Here is a 20,540-nt window from a genome sequence, read left to right on the forward strand (position 1 = left end):
TGACTCGACTATACCAGACACATGTTTTGATCAGCTAAAATTAAGCAAAATGAATTTCACTCAGAGTTGTCAGAAAAGAGTATGGGATAGTCCCTTATTTTGTTCAGGGTACTGAAATAATTGACAATATTATTTTCAGCATGATGCATTACCTGCTTTTGGATATGTATCCCTCTAATGATGATATTACACTGGGAAGAGTCAGACCAAAGAGGAATAGATTTGAACAGTTATTGCTGATATGCAGCAAAGCAATTATAATGAGGATAACTATCTCTACCAGTAGATACTTCTGTTCTAAGGAAAGAAAAGTGATGGATTATTCTTTGAAAGGAACAAATCGATGTAAGAGAGAAAAAAATAAGGCCAGATTGTAATTATTGTGAGAATTTATTCTTCAATTAAAGGTAGAAAAATGCATAGGAGCCTTTACCTATTATTAGTTTTCTAAATAGCAAGTTTATCTTAAAGAAGGTTTCACATGTCTTAAGCATGAACAAGATGGGAGAAGTGTACCATATCCCTGAAGTAAAGATATACCATATGAAAATACTGAAATACACTTAAAAGCTACAGCACAGAAACACAAACCACTGTTTCACATACAGGTCAAAACTCCTTAGGTGAATGGGATTTGCAGCATTAGGCAACATCTATCTATCTTTTGCTCATCATGTTAACACAAGTCAAATATCATTTTCTTTAGTAGCTGCATCTGAATATTTTTGCCTTTTTTTTGGAACATTAAATTCACTGCTGCTACTGTATATTCTATAGAGCTGTGTATTTACTGTGCTGTTTCCTTCCTTCTTTGTATATATTCCAATTAGTGATTCCTAAGGCTGTAGGATGTGTCTCATCAACTGGTGAAAGTAGGATAATATCTCTTCTGTGAGCAGCTACACAGTAAGGGCTTGCTAATTCTGGCTCTGACTGCTGTAGTCACATCTACAATGTGTCAGCCATGATGACATTTTAATTCAGAAAGCAACATATGTTTCCTTCTCATTTATTGCAATCACTTTCAAAGTACTTATAATGAAAACATTAAAACCATGCAATGATTCAAAATGTATTTAGTTTAGTCTTTGTATAGATGCTAGATGTTCTTTGATGGTATAAGGTAATTAGCCTGTGAAGTAGTTGGTGTAGTACAAAATGAGAAAGAACTAAAATTCCAAAGTCTTGTATGTAAATTATGTAGTTATTCTGACTACAGGATATGTACTTATGTTAATTTTGTGCCTGAACAGTTCTGTATAGCAACACAAAATATCCAAGATCAACCAAAAGGTGGTTCTTCTTAGCATATAAATTAAATAGTAATAAGACAGTTCCCTTTAAAAGTTCTATTATTTGCATTTTGTGAAATATACCACAGTCACAGTCTACTGTACATGGGGACTATGAACTGGTGGATGTATATTTTTATCTTTTTCAGCATTCATCCCTAGGCATGTTCCAGAGGTTACTTTGGAGTGAGATAGAGGGCTAGATAAATCTTGGCATGCAAACCTAGCATTACCTAGTATCTGAGTTTGGCAGGGATAATTTTTTTAATGTAGGTAATGAATTCTTTAGTGAATAGTTTAGTAGCTGATTTTTTAGTTAGTGTCAAAATAGCAGACTCTCCAGGAAGATCTTAGGACAAATAAGCTTTTTACATGCACATCCATGAAACCCCTGAATGTACTATGTGAGAAGGATTGGGGTGTGGTGGGGGAGATAATGCTGTGCTGTACAACTTCACATAATTACTTCAGAGGCTAACTTTGTTTTTTATGGGGTAGAAAAATTGGTTCCCATTTTCCTTTTTCATCAGGAACATAACCTGTGATACCTTCCTTTAGTTAGGGATCCTTCAAGTCTTACTTTTGTGCTTGTGAGTCATTGGTAACATAGAGAAGAAAATTGTGAAGTTTCATCCTGAACTTACAATCCTTTTCCTTACACAGTTTGAACAGAAGAGATACAAGGAAAACATTTTTTCTAAATTAGGGCTTTATATGCTTAATTTTAAAATACTAATTCCTTTCCTAATATTTTCCTTTGCATTTGACAAAGTATAGTAATATTTACTTGACTGGGGGATCCAGCACCATAAAGGATTTGATGTGAGTTCTTCAAGGTTAATTAGCTGATGGGACAGTAGCTGATAGAAAGCAAGAAAGAGAAAGATAAAAGGGAAATGTGGAAAAGAAATAAATATAGGGAAGAGACTGGACAGTGAGAGGTCGGATAGCATACAGGAAGCAGAGCTTGGAGGGGAATTAAAACTCTCAGGGCTTTTCCCCAAAAAATGAGGATCACAGCAGGGTTGGGGCTGCCCAGGCACCCAAGGCAGACAGATCCCCCTCTTATGTGAGAGAAGCTGCAGGCAGGCAAGGACTCCATCACTGTGTGTATATTAACTGTGTGCTATGGCAGATAGAAATGGTGGACTCAATTCCAAAAAAACACCTCACCTTCAGAGACAGAGGCTTATCTATGCCAGATGATTCAAAAAGGACATTTCATTGCTGGTACCAAGGTTTTCTGATTTTAACATTCATAGATTCTCAGCTGTTTATAAAAAAAAAAAGAGCTATTGCTTGATATGACTTACAGTTTTCAATATCATCATATAGAACAGTAGTTCTTAGAATATCCCAGGGTGATTCCAGCAAATTTCAAGTAATTTAAATTGGTATTGTGTAATTAATCAGTTTATATGAACGATTGTAGTTGTAGCATTTCTCAAGACTCTTAGTAGGTAATTGTGCAGCCAAGTTTCAGATCCAAATCTGAGTATACCGATGTTATTTTCTTTTCCTAGCAATAATTCAGAAAAGACTAAAGAAGGAAAAGAAGGCAAAGAGGAAATTGCAGGAAGCACTTGAATTTGAGACTAAACGACGAGAGCAAGCAGAACAAACACTGAAACAGGCAACTTCAACAGATAGTCTCAGGGTCCTAAATGGTAAGAAGCCAGTTTTTGCCTCTGTATCATTAACTTTCAATTTAAGTACCAAAAGAACCTTGTTATATTGAAATTTATAGCATGATAGGAGGGGGAAAAAAAGAAAGTCTCTTTTCTTTCCTTCATTCAAGTGATACCTCTCTCTTTATTGCTATGTTACTTTATATAGTATGTGCAAATAAACTCACTGGAGAGAATGTTCGAACTAGGACAATTTTATATTATTAGCTTGAGAAGTCAATTTTTTTTCTTCCTCTTTTTCTCCCCCCTTTATGCTTGAAAAATCTATTGCTCATTAATCTTCCTAGTCTAACAAAAAATTGTCCTGGCCTCCAGTCATTGTTCAGCATTAAAAAAACTGACAAAGGTTGATTGTATTGTAATTCAGCATTGGAGTAACAGGTTGTAAAAAGGGCTATAAGAATCAAATGAAATATATGTCAGTCTTACCTTTCTATGTTTCTAGACTCTCTGACCCCAGAGATAGAAGCTGACCGCAGCGGGGGCAGAACAGATGCTGAAAGGACAATACAAGGTACGAATTTGCAAAAGGCTATAAATCTAGATCTTGCTATATGAGTTTTTCCTCAGCCTTAGACTGCTATTCAAGCATGTAGCCTGCCATCTGGGCCACATCAAAACAAGTTCAAACAAGGTCAAGTTCATCTTGCTTGTTTATAAGAGAGAATACATTGTGTGCTGATAGATTTTCTTTAAATTAATAGGTCATTTCTGTTTATACAGAGCAATTAAAGAAGAGTAATTGATTTGAAGCAGTATTGGGTTGAATCTCAGACAGGCTGAATGCAGTTTTTGTGAATATGTGTAGTTTGACTTGACTTAACAGTGTTTTTAAAGGTATATTTGAAACATCTTGAGCTTGTAACTGTACAAATGGCTAAACCTAATGGGTAACATTGAAGGCATGATGAGAATTTCATGGCTAATAGTCAGTGGCAGTTACTGAAAGGTGTGTTTCAATAAGCTACCCTGAGCATTAACAATAAATAAGCTGTTTATTCCCATCTTGGATTTTTCATTTACCACATCTCATTATTTACATTTTAATAAAACAAATCTGCTGAGTAAATTTATACATGAAATACTAAAGGGAGCCATATTACTTCCCCTGTGAATCTAAATGTATATATATTGCAAACATCAAGATATTAGTAAAAAGCAAATTTTGAAGATAGTATTTATAATATAATGTCTATTCTTGTCAACAGGCTAAATGTGCCTACACGAATAGTAAACAATAAAAATAGAAATTGTTTTCAATTGTAAATGAAGGTGCATTTTTCACAGGCAAGCCTAAAATGATTAGCTCCAGTAATCACTCTCAATTGCCTTTATTTTGCATTTCGAAGTCAATCATCCTAACGGTATCATTTGACATCTTCTGTGTGTTATTTAATCACATTTTCTAACTTCTAAGGAGTTGTTACTGGTGTGCCAAAAGGAGGCTGAAACAACAGAATAGGAAAGTCAGGAAGCTTTTAATGGATTGAGCATACAAACAAATGCTAAAGAGGCAGTAAGTTTCTGTGAAAGACAAACACATGCATAGAAACAAAGACAAGCTGTCTGCAAAGTCTGTAACACAGAAGTTGGAATATGCCAGATTAAACGTTGCCTGGGAAGTGGGCACATGTTAAGAGGTTTGTTATTGCAGAATCTTGCCTCCCTTCCCATAAAATTTATACCTTATTGAAAGCACCATTTGACATAATAATTTGGTAAGAATTCAGTCATTATGTCATTTTGTTATAATCCAGACATTTCATTATTTTGTTTGGTGCTAAGACAGACTTCTAATTTCTTGGGAGGCCATGCTGCTACACCAGTCATGGCAGTACTTGTCCTCATTGCAAATATTAACTACTTCATCTTCAGAGAATTCCTACAAGGAAGTGAAGTTTGGAGTATTCCAATTTGATAGCTGGGAAACAGAGTCACAGATAGATTCAGATGACATATTGCTTAACTTTCAAGTATGAAGGCTCTAATTTTTCACGATAATTTGCATTTTTGGCAAATGTATTGAGTGTAGTCAAAGCACTGTTCTATTGACTTCAGTTTTGCTTATAGGCTGAGATATTAACTTGATATTTATAATGTGAGCAACACAATTTTGAAAGTATGTATTCTAAAGGACTTATCCCAAAGTACATAGGAACAGCACTTCAGCTTTTGAACAATGATTATGCATTCTTTCCCAGCTATTCTGTGTCTACTATTGCTCATTTCATGTATTTCCATTTTTGCAATAAATGAAATCAAGGATTTACAGGAGACATTGTCAGAAAGGATGATTTTTCCTTGATTCATCCATCCAAGGAGGTATACCTTAAAAACAAAACTAAAATCCACAGATGATTGTTAAATTCAAGAATGGACCATGATATATTCTAATTATGATATTGAATCATTTTGCAAAGGCAACCTTAATTCTGACATTTCCCATCTCTACTTTGCAGTCTTAACATATAACTAAAAACAGAGGGTTTTTAAGAAAAAAGGAAAGAAGCAAGAAATAGAGTTATCCTAGTTTAATATATTCAGCTTAAGAGTCTTACAACAATTCAGAACTTTTAGATCTACCACAATATGTAACCCTACAACATGAATGTAACTGTAGGAGCTTATTGTCATTGTAGATCAGCCATTAAAGAGTGACAGGCTTCAGAAATAGTCCAAGAAACAGTTAATAGCAGACAAGTCATACCAAGTGTCAGAGGACTCTTTGTGTTCACTTCCAATATTGGAAGGAGGATTTCCTTTTGCCATAAACTCCCTTTTCTCTGTGTTCCCCTTACTATGTATCCCCATGTCTCTGTCCCTGTTCCGCTTAGTTTTTTGTCAGTGGCTAATCTCACTCTTTTCCTTGCTCTACATTACATTGTGCTTCTTGTTTCCTAATTTGACATTCTTCTAAACTCAGTTTCATGCCACCCTGATTATTTCTTTAATTACAAGCTCTTTCTCTCTCAGTGATCCCCAGCCCCCGACTCTGTCTGTCCCTTCCTGTTTCCTCCTCCTCTTGTCCAGTCATTTCAAGAGCTGCACTGACGTTCCCTGTTAGCAGCCTTCCCTGTTGCAAACCACGTTTTTGTGTGTAGCCTCTGCTTCCCCTGTCTCCCTATCAAGCTGATGTTCCCTACTGCTTTCAGTACATTTCTGTTGCTTCTTGTGTATCTGCCTGGATATCAGGGAGGGAAGCACTGAAAGCATCCTGTTCTTATTTCAATATTTAGTATGGGAATTGTTGGCAGGAGTGAGGAGAAAAAATTGCTGGGAAAGAACCGTTTAATTCCTGCAGCACTGGGATAAAGCATGCTCAGTACAGTTGGGGCCCTTTAGCTGCAAAACTCTACAAAAGCTTTCCAATGGATTTTGTTTGGAGCAACAAAGACCATATCCTCACAATTATGCAAAATTTCAATTTTGTCCTTACATTTGATCTGTAAATTATATTTTTTATACTCTAGGATGCACTATAGAAGAAATATTATATACACATATATAATACCATCCCATATATAATATATTCCATAATAAATAGTATAATATTGTCTCTTGCATCTTTCAGGTTCTGGGAAAAAAAATATTTACTAGGAAAATATTTATGCCTTTCTTATTCCTCTCAAAAACGTATTTGTGTCTCAGTACCAAAGCATACCTGGAGTAATAGTCTTTTTATCCACAATCATCTTTCAGTTTGCTGTATTGAGCATGCTGTGCAGTTCTATAACTAAGCAAAGGTGGGAAAGCTGCAGCACTCTGTAGAGAAGTGAAATAATTGAAATAAAAAGTGTACTTCAAGCATTTAAGAAAATATTATGTGAGAAAATCATAATGAAAACTATTTTGTCTACTATTTATTATAAGTAAATTGATACTTGACTTGAAGTTATATTTAATGTTGCTGGTTTTAAGTATTGCTTTTGAGAGTAAGGAATAGGACTAATTTAAATGTAGAAGATAATTGCATTTGTCAATACGAGGGGTATGTTCTGTTCTATTTTTTGTCATGTAGCACTCATTTAGATTCACTTTTAGTTCATGTAAAGTCTTTTGTAAAATGGGAGCAATAATAAAAAGAAAATTGAATGTGAGACTATAGAAAGAAGCCATATAGGGTATTTTAGGGTTGGGTTTGAATTTTTTAAATGTTGAGTAGATGACAGTTTGCTGGAATATACATAAAATGTTAAGAATAATCATAATAAATAATTCAATTATGGGTCTCAGATATACTTACATATTTTTTAAGAGATACAAACAGATACTAAGTTATTAGGAACTGGTGTAGACAGTAGTTTTAAATGTTTTCTTTGCTTCTGTTTAAAATAATAATAAAGCAGATTATCCTCTTCTCCATACATATTGTAGGTTCACTAGATGCCTATGCCTAGCTCCCAATCCGGTTTCCCAAGACCCCCTCATCCCACACAAAAAGGTACCATAACAAAGATAATGTTTAACTTTTATATGCTGTTTTGTTACCAGACCTCTTACTAAGCACTAGAACAATGACATTAACTGCCGCTTTTGCTTTCTTATTTCCACTGATTTTTTCCTTCCCCATCTGATTACTTAGCATGTATTTGCCTACCTACATTATTATTTTTTCTTTTCCTCTATAAATCTCATATTTCCAGTCTTCTGTGTCTGAGTAGTTTCACTCCCAATTCCTGTACATTCATAAGCACCCCTCCGTTTACAAATTATCTAAAATCACCTAAAAATGTTCCAGTTCTGCACTGTCTTCCCCGTTGACCATTCTTTTCTTGTGGTGTCCCTGTCATGTCTTCCTTTTCCCAAATCACTGACAAACTATTTTGGGCTTTTGTCCCAAAGCTATCCTGATAAGAACAGGAAGCATAATCAAATTTTCCCTCTCTCATGTTACTATTTTGTTTGTCTTTTCCATTTCTTTACTATTTACTAGCAATTGCCTCAGCTTGTATTTTTTTGCTATTTTCCAATAATTTCCAACTTTACATACCATCCTTCCACCTACTTCTGAAATCAGCTCCATCATTTTCTCCTAGATCGTCTCACCTTGCTCATTCCCATGAATTCTCAGGCCTGTCTTTTTTTTTTCCTCAAATGTCTGTGTTGAAGAAGACCCTTTGCATTTGGCCTGCCCTCAAAATTTTCCCGCCCTGCTGCAATTTCAATCAGTTTTTTTCTTAACTATGCATACTTCTCCACAACAAATTTTGTTTTCTTTGTCCACCAGTCAAAATTTCATACCTCAGTTCCTTATTCTGCTGCAAATATTATTTTTCCTTCTATCACATTATCAGCCTTTCTCCAGCTGTGTCTGTTATCTTTCTCTCCCTGTCCATTAGAAAAATGAACTTATGCTTTCTAAGCCCTGTCCCACCAACTTCTTGCTTTTTTTTAGATCTCCACTTCTTCTGTAGGCTCATATTAACAATGCAGTTAAGCTTCAGACTATGCTTTTCTGATGTAAAAAAAGGACCCACTCAGCTACCACAAAACCTTCCAGGGCAATCCAACCTTCTCAAGGCAGGACACAGAGATGTTGACAGATTTGGGAATAGAGAAATAAAGCTGCAATAACTCAGGACTTTGACCACGTAGTCTAGTATGAGGTTTCTTGTAAGGCATTTGAAGGCTACTGAAGAGTGAGAAAGAAAATGCGATTTAACTTTGCCCATAGAAAGAACCTAGTGTGTGCATTTTGCTGCCCAAGTACTAGGGGAAAGCTGCTGCACAGCTACCTTCTGCATTAATAAAAATTGCTTAGATACAGTTTCAGTCATTTGCCTGGAAACCTAACCTAAATTGTTTTCTGCATTGATTTGAAACTTGTTTAATCTATTTTTCAACAAGCAAAATCTTGTGTAATAATTTCAGCAAATGATAGTACTTGATTCTTTCTCGCTGTATTTGTGTTTGAAAGATAGCTATCTGAAGGACTTCCATATTGAAAAGGAACTTTTAGTGGTTCTGTGAAGCTTGTGCACACATTCCCATTTGTGATGTATGAATCTTGGACGAAAGTGCGTGGAAATATGTGACAATGTTTTTTATGAGATCAAAAACTTTATTGGAAAAGGCTATTATCAAGGCTGTGAAGTCAAGCATTCCAAAATTAGGAAATGTTAGAATTAAGGTTGTCTTCCGCACCTTTGTTCAACTATCTTTGTGTATGTGTAATGATATAATCTTTAATTATATCATTAGATACTTTATTTTTCACACTACCCTGTCTTGTTCAGTGCAGGGGACAAGGATGTAGTTGAATAAATGGATATGTGTCCAATACTTTCTTCACCTTCAGTGCTTAGTGTGTGTTCTCATGCTTTGTATAATGCCTGGTTTATATATAATACATCCATCATTAGACATCATGATGTTGACAGAGAGGAACATAGAAGAGCTTTATAGAACTGTGAATGATTATCTCAATTTCTTTCATATATTAAGTCTTAATTTTGCTATTTCCCAACATCTGAGTATTTTGCTTCACTAATGTCCTAGGTAACTGTTTCCTAGGGTATTCTTCTTGACAAGTAAACTACAAAGTTGGAAGTTTCACTGTCAGACAACATCTGAAAACCGTGTGGAATTAAGTCTTTAGATACACAGTGATAAAGCTAACCAATGAACTGATAAATTGTAATACCTTATTAGGAGCAGTGTGGTCTGAGGAATGATGTTTTGCTATACTTGTTTATATAAATAAAGACAATCTTGGGATACATTTCATGTTCTTGGGCACAGAATCTTCCTCTCATTTTTCTTGCAACCTGTGTGACTTCTAGCAGTGTCTCCATCAAGCTTTCTTATTCTTGGTTCTCCCTCATCTCTGGGCTTTGTATCAGTCCCAATATCAATTTCCAAATTTTAGAATCTCTTTCTTGCCCCTTTTTTTCTCTCACCTTTCAATGCGAGTTTCTTTTTATATCCAGTCATAATTCCAGCCTCTAGTTTTGACTTCTTATGCCTAATGTCCTTGTTAATCAAGATCCAGATGGCTCCAGATACTGACTCATAGTGTTCTATCTGTATGCCTCATACCCAGTTATTTGTCAAGATTTCTCCCTCTAAGAAACCTCAGATGACTTTACTTGAATTTCGTGCCCTATCTGTGCTCTGTCCCCCCTCTTTCCATGTATTCTCAGCCACTGAGTTCTGTTCTTGTCTATTAATACAAATCAATTAGTCCCCCAACTTCAGTCTCAGTTACTGTCAGTCACCTGTTTTTTATTATGTATTCCGTTTCACACTGTCTTCCAGTGCCCTGGTTTCTGTGTATCTGTCTGTGTGTTTAACCAGTCTCAGTCACTCCCCCAGTCACATTTTCTGTCCTTATTTCCAATTCTAATTGCATCAGACTTCTTGTCCTAATTTCTGTAAATCTTGAGTATTTTTATGAGTTCATGTTTGTAGACTTAGAGAAGATTACTGTTGGCTGCTAATCATAGATAGGATACATTTTCCAGTGCAAGACTACTCTCAAATTAACTAATGATTTTTTAAAAATAGCTTTCAATATCCTCATATGACAGGACATCTATTTCTTTTCTGGAGACATCAGTTCTCTTTGCAGCACATTTAACTAAAATGTCTTTTCTTTAGTCTTTTCTTCATTTATTTTGCTCATGATATTGACTTTGATGACCAGCATCAAGTCCATTTCCTTTATCCATTATCCTTCTGTAGACTCCCTTCAATAATTGCATCTCTCTCACTGAGCTTCTATCTCCTATCTTTGCATTTCTGTCTGTTCCTTTCCATGTTCCCCTTAATCAAAAGCAATTTCATTTGCACCTATAGCTGCCTGAAGATGACCTCATCCATCTGTATAATGCCATGTAAACTGATGGCCATATATTCTCCAAAGTATTAATTGATTAAACCCAAGAAAAACACCTTTATACATTTTATACCAAGATTTTTCTTGCCTTTTTTACTCATTAAAACTCTTAGAACTGCTAAATATCTCTCTCTATATATCAACTGGTAAATTCTGCATTTTTATTCAATTGACACTTGCTCATAAGTTATTCCATTTTCATCACTGCTTAGTAAGTACTATGGATTTGTTGTTACTAATTTATTATTTGCGTGGGACTTCTATCAGAAAGGTGCTTGGGTTTAGTATAGAGCCAAGATTCTCAAATGGATGTATTGGGTTGTTTGCAGAATGAAAATACATTTTCTTTCACATATGACATTCCTTCTTCTCTGTCAACTCATTTCAACACTGTTTTTGACTTCCCCTGTACTGTTGTTTTCTCATTTTCCTTCACCTCCATCTCACCTCCCCCCTGCCAAATACTACTTCTGAATATCCAAAATATTTTTTAATATACCACTTCCTTGACCTGCAAGGCAATGTGTGTGTGTATGATCCAGAGCCATGTGGCTGCTGGTTGACCAGGTGGCTGACTAGGAGGTACATGCATTCTGAGGGATCAGTGACAAGCCAGGAGATATGCATTTTCTGCTGGACATCTTGTTGCTGCCTCTTGGCAGCTGGGCAAATCAAACACTACATGATGCTTCTCAGCAGCTGATGGGCCAAACAAATGGTTTTTCAAGCTGCAAGAGACCCACGGCCCACCTGTTGTGCGGGCCTGCTATAAAGGTTGAACATTTCAGCAGGGAAAAGAAGTCAGGAGCTGGAAACAAAGCTGTCAGAAGCCTGGAAGGCGAAGGGATTTTTTTTTTTCTAGATATGTTGAATAACTGCCCAAGGAAACATCTGCTACTTAGCTAGGCTGTTTATGGAAACAAATAGATGACTATTCTAGACCCATAGAAATATAAAAAGGTTCTGTGAAGCAGCAATGACAAAACATGGACTGACTTTCTTGGAGATGAGAATTTCTGTGATTTTTAGGCCACTTAGCATGTTATTGCATTAGGCCAGATTTAAAAAACAAAAATCAAAACCAAAGAACCTAATAATTTCCATTTGTCAACAAAAAGTAATTTTTCGGCTTAGTAGTCAACAAACAGTAAGGAGGTCTGCCTATGTGAAATACTGTATCTTGTGATAATGTGACTTTCAGCAATCTGACAGATAGATTTTGGATTTTTCTTTTTACCTGTCTGATTATCAGATTTCTTAAGGTTTCCATTCTTAAGGTTTCTAAAGGTCAGTAAGACAACTGGTTTCAGTCTGTACAGTTTTTTGCAGACATAAGACAAGAGTGTCTCTGTAATGTGACTGCTCTCCTTAGGGTTATTCTAGCACCTCTGCTAAGAGGAGTGATTGGAGCTACCAGAAATATGTGGAAAAGACAACAGAATGGAGCAAAGCCATTTTAGTGACCCACGGGGGAGTGATATCTGCTGTTTTTGTTATTGATCCTTCTCTGCATGTCAGAATTTGTCAAACAAATTGATGTAGTGGTGAAAACGTATGCACATGCACTGTTCAGCTTTGGAAGCTGAAGGGTAGTGTGCTTTCTGCATTCTCTTTTGTCTTTCTTATGCTCAAAAAAAAATTTATCTTCAGACCAAGTAGTGGTCTTAAGGGGGAGAAACTGTTAGAAGTTTAGTGTCCAACCCTCCATGACATTTAGTGGAGCTACTTTACTACATCCCTTTGGTTACCCAATTCTATTTTTTTTCGTTTAGTCTCCATAAAATATTTACTGGTTAAATACTGTTCCTATTTGCAGTAACACATAACGCTTCATTTTCCTTCTGATTAGTGCCTTAAACTTCAGCTGCTTTTTGACTGCAATGTGTAACACCTTGTATTAATGTCAGGGTCATGCACTTATTTTTCATGTGTACAGTGCTATGCACTTCAATGAAATTATATACATAATAATAAATAACAACATTAATCTGTGTGTGCACCACTTTGAATTTCATTACCATTGCAGAAGATATATCTCTGAAAATAGGTTCTCTAATTTTTATACATTTTCTGTACAGTAATTTAAATATTTTATTTTATTTCTCCTAACAAGAATAAGCCTTAATAGTTCTACCAGCTTACAAGTTTTAAAGGCACTTATTTTATTGATTATTTGGCAGACTATCCAATATAGTTCAGCTTTTAAACCTGGATTCTATAGTAGACATTTATAATATCTCTTGCTAGTTTGTCTATCTTCTACTCTTGAAATTGGAATACTCAATGAGGAAACAGATGTTAAAGATTTATTTTGCTTCATATTTCCTTGACCATGGATAAATACTGAACTTGTCTTACAATGCATGGAAACCAAATAGCAATAAGTAGGTTTCCTATCCCCCTGCCCAGGAGTAAGCACTTTGGCAGGTTTTCAACCCAAGCTAATCAATTAAAGACAGCATTGATTAACTTAAACAGAAGGTGGTATTGATTGCAGGCAGTAACCTATAAATAGACAATTGTTTCATTGTGTTCATAGGTCATTGTTAGCTACACCTTTAAGCTTCAAGGTACATAATCCTGTTATCTAGCACCCAAAAAGCAAAGGAAGGGCATAGAGTTAATATACAGCTATAGTTACATATATGTTGCAACATACTCTTACAGAGCCCTCTCATTCAACACTTATACCCTTACACAAATTGTTCACATTTTATCTGAAAGTGCTATCTATTGCAATCTATGTCTGATTTTATAGCTGTATATATATATGAAGCTGCTGGAAATCAAATATGTTCCTGACTTTTCTACTGAGAAAAATGATTAATCAATCAGACTTTCTTCCAACATGATACTTTAGTTCACTTTTAAAGGAACTATGTGTAAAATTAATGACTAAGCATGAACAGAGTCAAGTGGGAAAATTCAGGACAATAAGAATATTAAAAAACCCACATTGCACTCCAAAGAGGCTATTAAGGCTTTATATAGAATTGCTTCAACTTTCATTTTTATTCACTGTACATGTTCATATTATTCAAAGAGGGAACAATGGATGGATGCATTCTTACCGAATAGACTTTTTGCTACCTGGGAAGGATGGGCACTGCATGCCACCATCCTACATATTTTTTTTCCCATAAGTACTCTATTCCCTTTGTCTTCTCCCTCAGAAGATAGCTGAAACCTGAACAGGCAGGTAAAACACACATTTCTAGCATAGTCCCTCATTGGCTAAAAAGCAAATAACCTTTTCCCTTCCAGAGAAAGAACCAAAAAACTTGATTTTTTTTAAACCAGGATGAAAAATTGATTAAAAAACATCATTTCAGTGAAATGGTGCTTCTGTAACCTGTCGTGAAAAAGATAAAGTGTATTTCTGGTTTATTCACAGCTGAACTATAATCCTGAGCATCCTTAGGTTGGTTGAGGTGCTAGATCTACTGGCTGTAAGCTGTTTATCAGTGTTTGCCTCTACGGTGTGTAGAGAGCTGTCCCTTTTTTTCTTTCTTTTTTTTTCCCTCAGCCGCATTTACTATGTCTTAGGGAAGGGCTGGAAAGTGGCATCATGTCATGTTAAGATGTGTCATAAAGAAGACTGTTTCTTGGCATTTTTAAACTTCTATAAAGATTAAAACATTCCCAATGTTTGTTTGTCATACCCATGTGAAGGAATTTTGTCTGTCAATATTAGTGTTGCATTCTATTAAACCATAAAGACATCACCATCAACAGATGTCAAAATATTTAATGGTTTGAGGTTTTTCTAATAGATGCACTTCCCTTGTGACTGTGTGAAGCATTAGGGAGACAACTCTTACACCAAAATAACAGTAATAATGTTCAGTTCTGCTAAAATTCCTGTGCTATGGAGAACTACTAATGAAAACTAGCGACCACCAAGTTACTTTAGCCATTTAGCACTCATAGGAGGAAATTTATTAGACAGGGACATCCGTGTCTCTTTCCTGAAAGGTGTTACAGCTTGGGTAGGTAAAAAGGAGCATCAAATCCAGATTAGATTTCAAATCTTGAATTTCAAGTTCAGTCAGACTGCAGCCATTAAATATGAACTGTGGCCATCCTGTTCAGTGGTCCTTTTGGACTATCAGCAACCACTGGCATCAACGAAGAGAAAATTTATAAGCAAGCCATGTGAGCTAATCTGCCAAATAAGGTCATAATCAATTTCCCATCTCTTCCCTCCATGTCAGAAACTCTTAAACGAGGTTTTTGAGGGAAGTTAAGATATTCTTATTTTAACATTAATTCTTACACTATTTAAAGTGATTTGGTTGTTCACAAGTAGATGAATAGTGCCATTTGAGATGCTCCAGTGCATCTGAGACGTCTGCCTGGTGTTAATCATGCCTCCAGAAGATCCAGACCTTTCTAGAGCAGCAGCTGGAAGCCAGGCAGGATATGGAAGGCTGACTCAAATCATACCAGATGTTGAATCAATCTGTTTTTGCTCATTTAGAACACATTTGAATGTATTGCATTCTGTACTTGGTTTATATTAAATGGAAATTTATAGCTTATTATATACATTGAATAAAAGTGTATTTATTCCTATATTAATTCTAAAGGGAAGGCCTATGCCACTCTTCTACCATTTTTATGCACAAACATTCATGAGGTAATTTCTCTAAATTGTGCTCTCCTTTTATCTGTGGACTAGCTCGTATTTTACGTAGCATTTGACTGAGATGGGAAAAAGTAAGATATTGAGAAAAAGTAGTTTTGTTTTGTTTGTGTTTTTTTAAAATTATTTTTAAAGAAGCCCAAGCTCACTGGCTTTAAAAAAGATCTCATAATATTTACCTTTTGTGACTCAATAGCAGCCCTTGGGCCAAATAGAGACATCGTCCTGGATATGCCAGCCCAGAACTTTGTTGTGTCTTAGCAAATTCTAGTACTTTCTGTGTTCTTTGAAACATCTTTGACTTCTATATGTACGTTCTGTATTAAAATATTTTCATAGCTGCCTCTTTTTTTTTAAGTTAGAACAAATAATTCAGTTTTGCCATGAAGCTTCCAAGAGTAATCATATAAAGAAATAGCTAAAGAACTAAAGTTGGTATTTTGCAGACATTCAACAGAATTTATTTATTAAGACTATGTAATTATTTTCAATTGTCAGTGTAAATATGTATATCAAAACAGAAAACAAAATCAGGCATCAAGCTGAAGGAAGGCGTGTTTGTGCATAATAGGTCTGAGAGGCTATTTAAGGACAGATTATTCATAAGAAAGTACTAATTTTGTAAATCTACAAAAATTAGCTAGTCCAAAATTAGTTTCTTAAATTGTGGTTATCTATTTTCAGAGGATACTTAATCTATTATAATGTGTTTGCATGAATGTAAGTTTTAGTAAACAGACATGTATTTATTTTTTTATTTGTGTTACTGATTCCAGTTTGCAGCCTCGTGGTCTGTCTCAGATAAATTGTTTTTAGCTATGCCAGCAATAACTGGAAAGCTAGTAGAAATGTTATTGTAATATCTGAACAACTTTGCAATCTTTAATGGATTTAATCTTCACATCAGGAAATACTCCTGATACGCAGAACAAAGCAATTATCTTTATAGCATAGAGGGGCTACGGACCTTGATCATGAATATATTGGAAATCTTTGGTAGATCAGAGGCTGAACCTAAATCTTGTAAGAGCTAAAATTTTTATCCTGCCCTTCATGTTTTGCCCTCCCTTTTATATGTTCCGTCATGCTTTCTCATTGAACAGACATATGGAAAACTAGATGGAATTTACCATTTTGAATATTGGTGATAGGATTTATGTACCCAAACTGCATGCTAACAGAATACATGTAGCACATCATCTGTGCTTGCTCTGCACTTGCTCAAACTGATGGCAAACCTCTGTGAATATCAGGGTAATGACAAAGTGTACCTGGTCTGAGTCTTCTCAAGCCTTTAGACAAAGCTTTGAAAATACAAAAACACACGCTGCTTAGCATTATTTGATTAATATTTGATTTGATATGATTACCCCTCATATACTAAGTTGATAATATGTGTTCAACTTTTGTAAAAAAGACCTGAAATAAACTCTGAATTCTGGTACTGCTACATAAATATAACCAGTTTGGTTAAAGGACCTGCATAAAGACATTTAAAAGATTTGAAGCTACAGTAATAGCGAATGGATTATTTAATTTACGTAGGGTCTGCCAGCTTCCTATCACCAGAGTTCCACTGAATTTTTTTCTTCAGTTTCCTGCTGTACACACAGGCTCAATACCTGCTATAATTTTTTACTCATAAAAGTGAAGATGCACCAGTATGAGCTTTCTGTGCTTCAGGAACTGAAAGCATGCATGCATTACTACACACTGTTCCTCTGATGTTTCAGTCAAAAAACACAAAGAAGATGTAACATTTGATTAAACCAGATCGATCAAGTGCAAATCTGTCCCCAAGTATGCTATGGCAACGACAATATTTTACATGAAAGAGTATTCACTGTGTTTCTAAGAGGTGAACTGTCTCACACCAGCAATGAGGCAATAAAGCGCATTAAATCTTCTGATATGATCATCCCTATGTATGTCCCCTGCAGTAGAATGGAAATTACTGTCCCATTCATGACCAGGTAAACAAAAATTCTTAAAGAAATATGGCCAAGTGATGTCATTTCCCTTAAAACTTTACACAAATACTATTTGAGGTGATATGATGACTTTGAGATGTTGGTGACTGGGCTGGTAAATTACTTCAATTTACCAGTGGGAAGCTATATGGGTCCATGAGCCTGTATTCTGATCACATTACAGATTCAGGTGTCATTCCTGATCTCAGGTCTGTCAAGCTCACCTACAAATCTGGACTTCAGACCTGAAGAATTGTAGTGAGTTTGTCTTGTAAACATTGCATGAGGATCTTCTTAACTGTGGAGAACAATAGGGAAAAAAGCTATGAGGGTGTTTATCTGAAAGCATCACTCCAGGTTGAAGCATTTTGATGAGGAGTAACGCACAAGGTGAAGGGTAAGGCAAAAATTTTCAAGTACTGTGTTTCTACTTGTTAAAAGGGGAGAGCTACTGAAGGAATTAAAAAGAGTGACAATTCGAAGAAGCAGACTAGGAAAATATTTTTGCCACACAAATTTGTTTATACAACTGAGACAGGAACTTTAGTATGTAAGATATGAGGAGAAACATCATTTGAATTTATAGCTAGAAAGAGGGATAGGAAAATAAGGGTCAGGGACTTTTTATGAGAATAAATTTAGACACTGTTGTAATGAAGAGTCAGAAGTTACAAACAAACAGCATACCTTGATTTTGAACTTTACTGACAGACAAGATTAAAAGAGTAGTTCATAGTGACTAAGAGAAGTAGTGGTGGGAAAGATGAGGAAGAATCTGAAGAGGTGAATGAATAACAGCTCTGTTTTCTCAGACTCAGACTGTCAGAGTAGCGACACATTCACACAGAGGATCAGAAAAGCGGACTGGGGTTTTATGTCAGACAGAAGGGAACAGACCTGAAGTACAAAGGGCTGTGTCAATTGTCAACTTAGATATGATGACTGAATTTCAGTTTGTAGATTAGACTAGTCAGATACGAAGTATGGAGAGAGAGACAATGGGAGGAAGATCGCAGACCTAAGAAATTAAAATGGAAAGTTGAGAAAGAAGACAAAAGTGTCAAACTGAGAAAGAATTTAGACATGTGGAGGGAAAATAAGAAGATCCTAACAAAGGGCTAACAATACTTGAATACCAAAAACCTTTTAGGAAAAACTAGTCTAGAAAAATCTAGCAGGTGGGGTATGAGGTGCTAGTTCTAACATTTGTTTAGAAAGAAATCTTTAAAGACAGACACGTTTAATAAAAGTTTGCAAAAAAGAGCTAGCAATGGAATCGATGGTCAAGGAAGAAGGTACTTCCCAGCATTTTGCAGGGATTATGGTCATTCATCCATGTATTTGACTGACACGTTCTTAGCAAATTAGCATTCTTAGCAAATTATATCCACATTTTTAGCAAATTATGTACGTGTTTTGAAGAATAAGTAACTATTCAAAGAATACGAAGGTTTCATAGATTTTAACTTTTTCCTCCTATCAATAATGTCACTAAAGACAAGAATCTTTATATAATGAATTATTACAGTGTAATAATACTCTAGAAATTTTATTGGGTAATTTTGCTAAACCTCTGTGGCATTTGCACTAAGGATTTTGTTAATTGTAGTAATCAACTGTCAAAAAATGTCAAGACATGGCCACGTTTTCTCTCTCCTTGTTACATTTAAAGAGAAAAGTCTCAGTTTCTGTCAGATGCTATAGATTTGCCGTCTAATGGAAATAAGAAATAAATTAAATCAAGTTCTTGCACTTTAGTATATGTTTCCAGATAAAAGGTATGTGCACAGCAAAACTTTCAAAGGGAGGTGCCTTTAGCTGAAACTCGGTAAGCAGCTGGAAGGTGTATCACCTGCAGGGGGGCAAAAAAGTTTAATATTTTAAGTGGACCACATAATCTTCCATTACCTTTAATTCTGCAACAAGTAAGAAATAAAGAATGTAAGTGAGCATATGTTCGTAACAGCCTTCTAGCAGCCTGTTTTGTGAAGAGCGCCAGCTATGATTTTCACTGCTTGTAGAAAACCTGTTTTGTATTGGTGTAAATGCAAAGGAGATCAACTGAAAATCCACCTCTCTATACTTTGTCAAATGCATGTATGTATATTCACGTTAAGGAAAAAGAAAATTATGTTACCAGATTTGGAAAGGATATCATAAACTCTTTTGCTAAAGCAATCTTTTACTATAGTAGCGTAAGCTGAGAATAAACACATTATATCTTGTGTATTACATATAATAAAATATGATTTAAATGAACAATATTGAAATAAAAGTTTCAATTTAGGAACTTGAGTGTTGTGAAAAACCTAGTCAGTTATATTTATAGCTTCATCTTTTCACAGGAAGAAGCCTAGGGATCCCTCATGCTTTATGCCAGTGCAGTAGGTTTTAGATAACAGGATCAGGTTCATAGTTTGATTTCTTTAAAACCTACCATAAAAAATAAAAATAAATGCCCCCACCATACAAACTACAAAAGTGAAAAAAATGCTGTATCTTGCATTTTCCTACCTCCTGTGGCTAGGGACAGAATGCAGACATGCCACAATAATGTTTTTTATTTCTACTGTTCAAACCATATTAATGAGAACATCATTTTGGAGAACTAATTATTTCTATTTGTCTTGTGTCACACTTTCTAATTCCCCTATATTAGCACAGCCAAAGCAAATTAATTGCTTTTCCAGCAGTTGAACCTTGTCCAAGAATGAGCTCACATTCCCTTCCAGTTTTGCAGTTTCTAGGAGTGCATTGTGTCAAAAATTTCTCTTGATACTAAACATAGCCCAGAGAATATCTTTAAAGATTTCTGTTGCTGCTCACTTGATGAAATTTATAAGTTTAAGTGACCCACTAGGAAAGATAAAGTTCTTAGCTGCAAGATTATACATCAAAACAGTTAAAGTGAAATTAAAATTAAATGAATGAATCTCACTGAAGCAAAAAAAGCAGTAATTAATGGTTCCCTTAATTGTCTTCATAAAATATTTGCATGGGTCTAATTTGCATAATTTGCATGTATTAATTAATCTTTCAAAGGAATTTTGTGCTGAGAGAAGCCAAAAAATCTCTTTGTTTTATTTAACATCTAATGAAATATTTATC

General features: G+C 35.3%; 1 protein-coding gene across 7 annotated transcripts in view; it reads left to right on the forward strand.

Annotated features, from left to right (window-relative positions):
• DACH1 (dachshund family transcription factor 1) overlaps positions 1-20,540 on the forward strand; it is a 356,409-nt gene that overhangs the window by 311,924 nt on the left and 23,945 nt on the right. For 3 of the 7 annotated variants that reach the window (XM_032679746.1, XM_032679749.1, XM_032679745.1), the window contains 3 exons: positions 2,816-2,959; positions 3,426-3,494; positions 7,355-7,421. In XM_032679746.1, coding sequence (XP_032535637.1) covers positions 2,816-2,959; positions 3,426-3,494; positions 7,355-7,377 — 236 coding nt within the window. In that variant the 3' untranslated portion in view covers positions 7,378-7,421. Of the gene's footprint in view, positions 1-2,815; positions 2,960-3,425; positions 3,495-7,354; positions 7,422-17,641; positions 17,736-20,540 lie in introns of those variants that run through there. The other 4 variants (XM_032679742.1, XM_032679744.1, XM_032679748.1 and 1 more) reach the window with 2 other exon arrangements.

This window comes from Chiroxiphia lanceolata, chromosome 2, assembly GCF_009829145.1.
Source record: "Chiroxiphia lanceolata isolate bChiLan1 chromosome 2, bChiLan1.pri, whole genome shotgun sequence".
Taxonomy (NCBI): domain Eukaryota; kingdom Metazoa; phylum Chordata; class Aves; order Passeriformes; family Pipridae; genus Chiroxiphia; species Chiroxiphia lanceolata.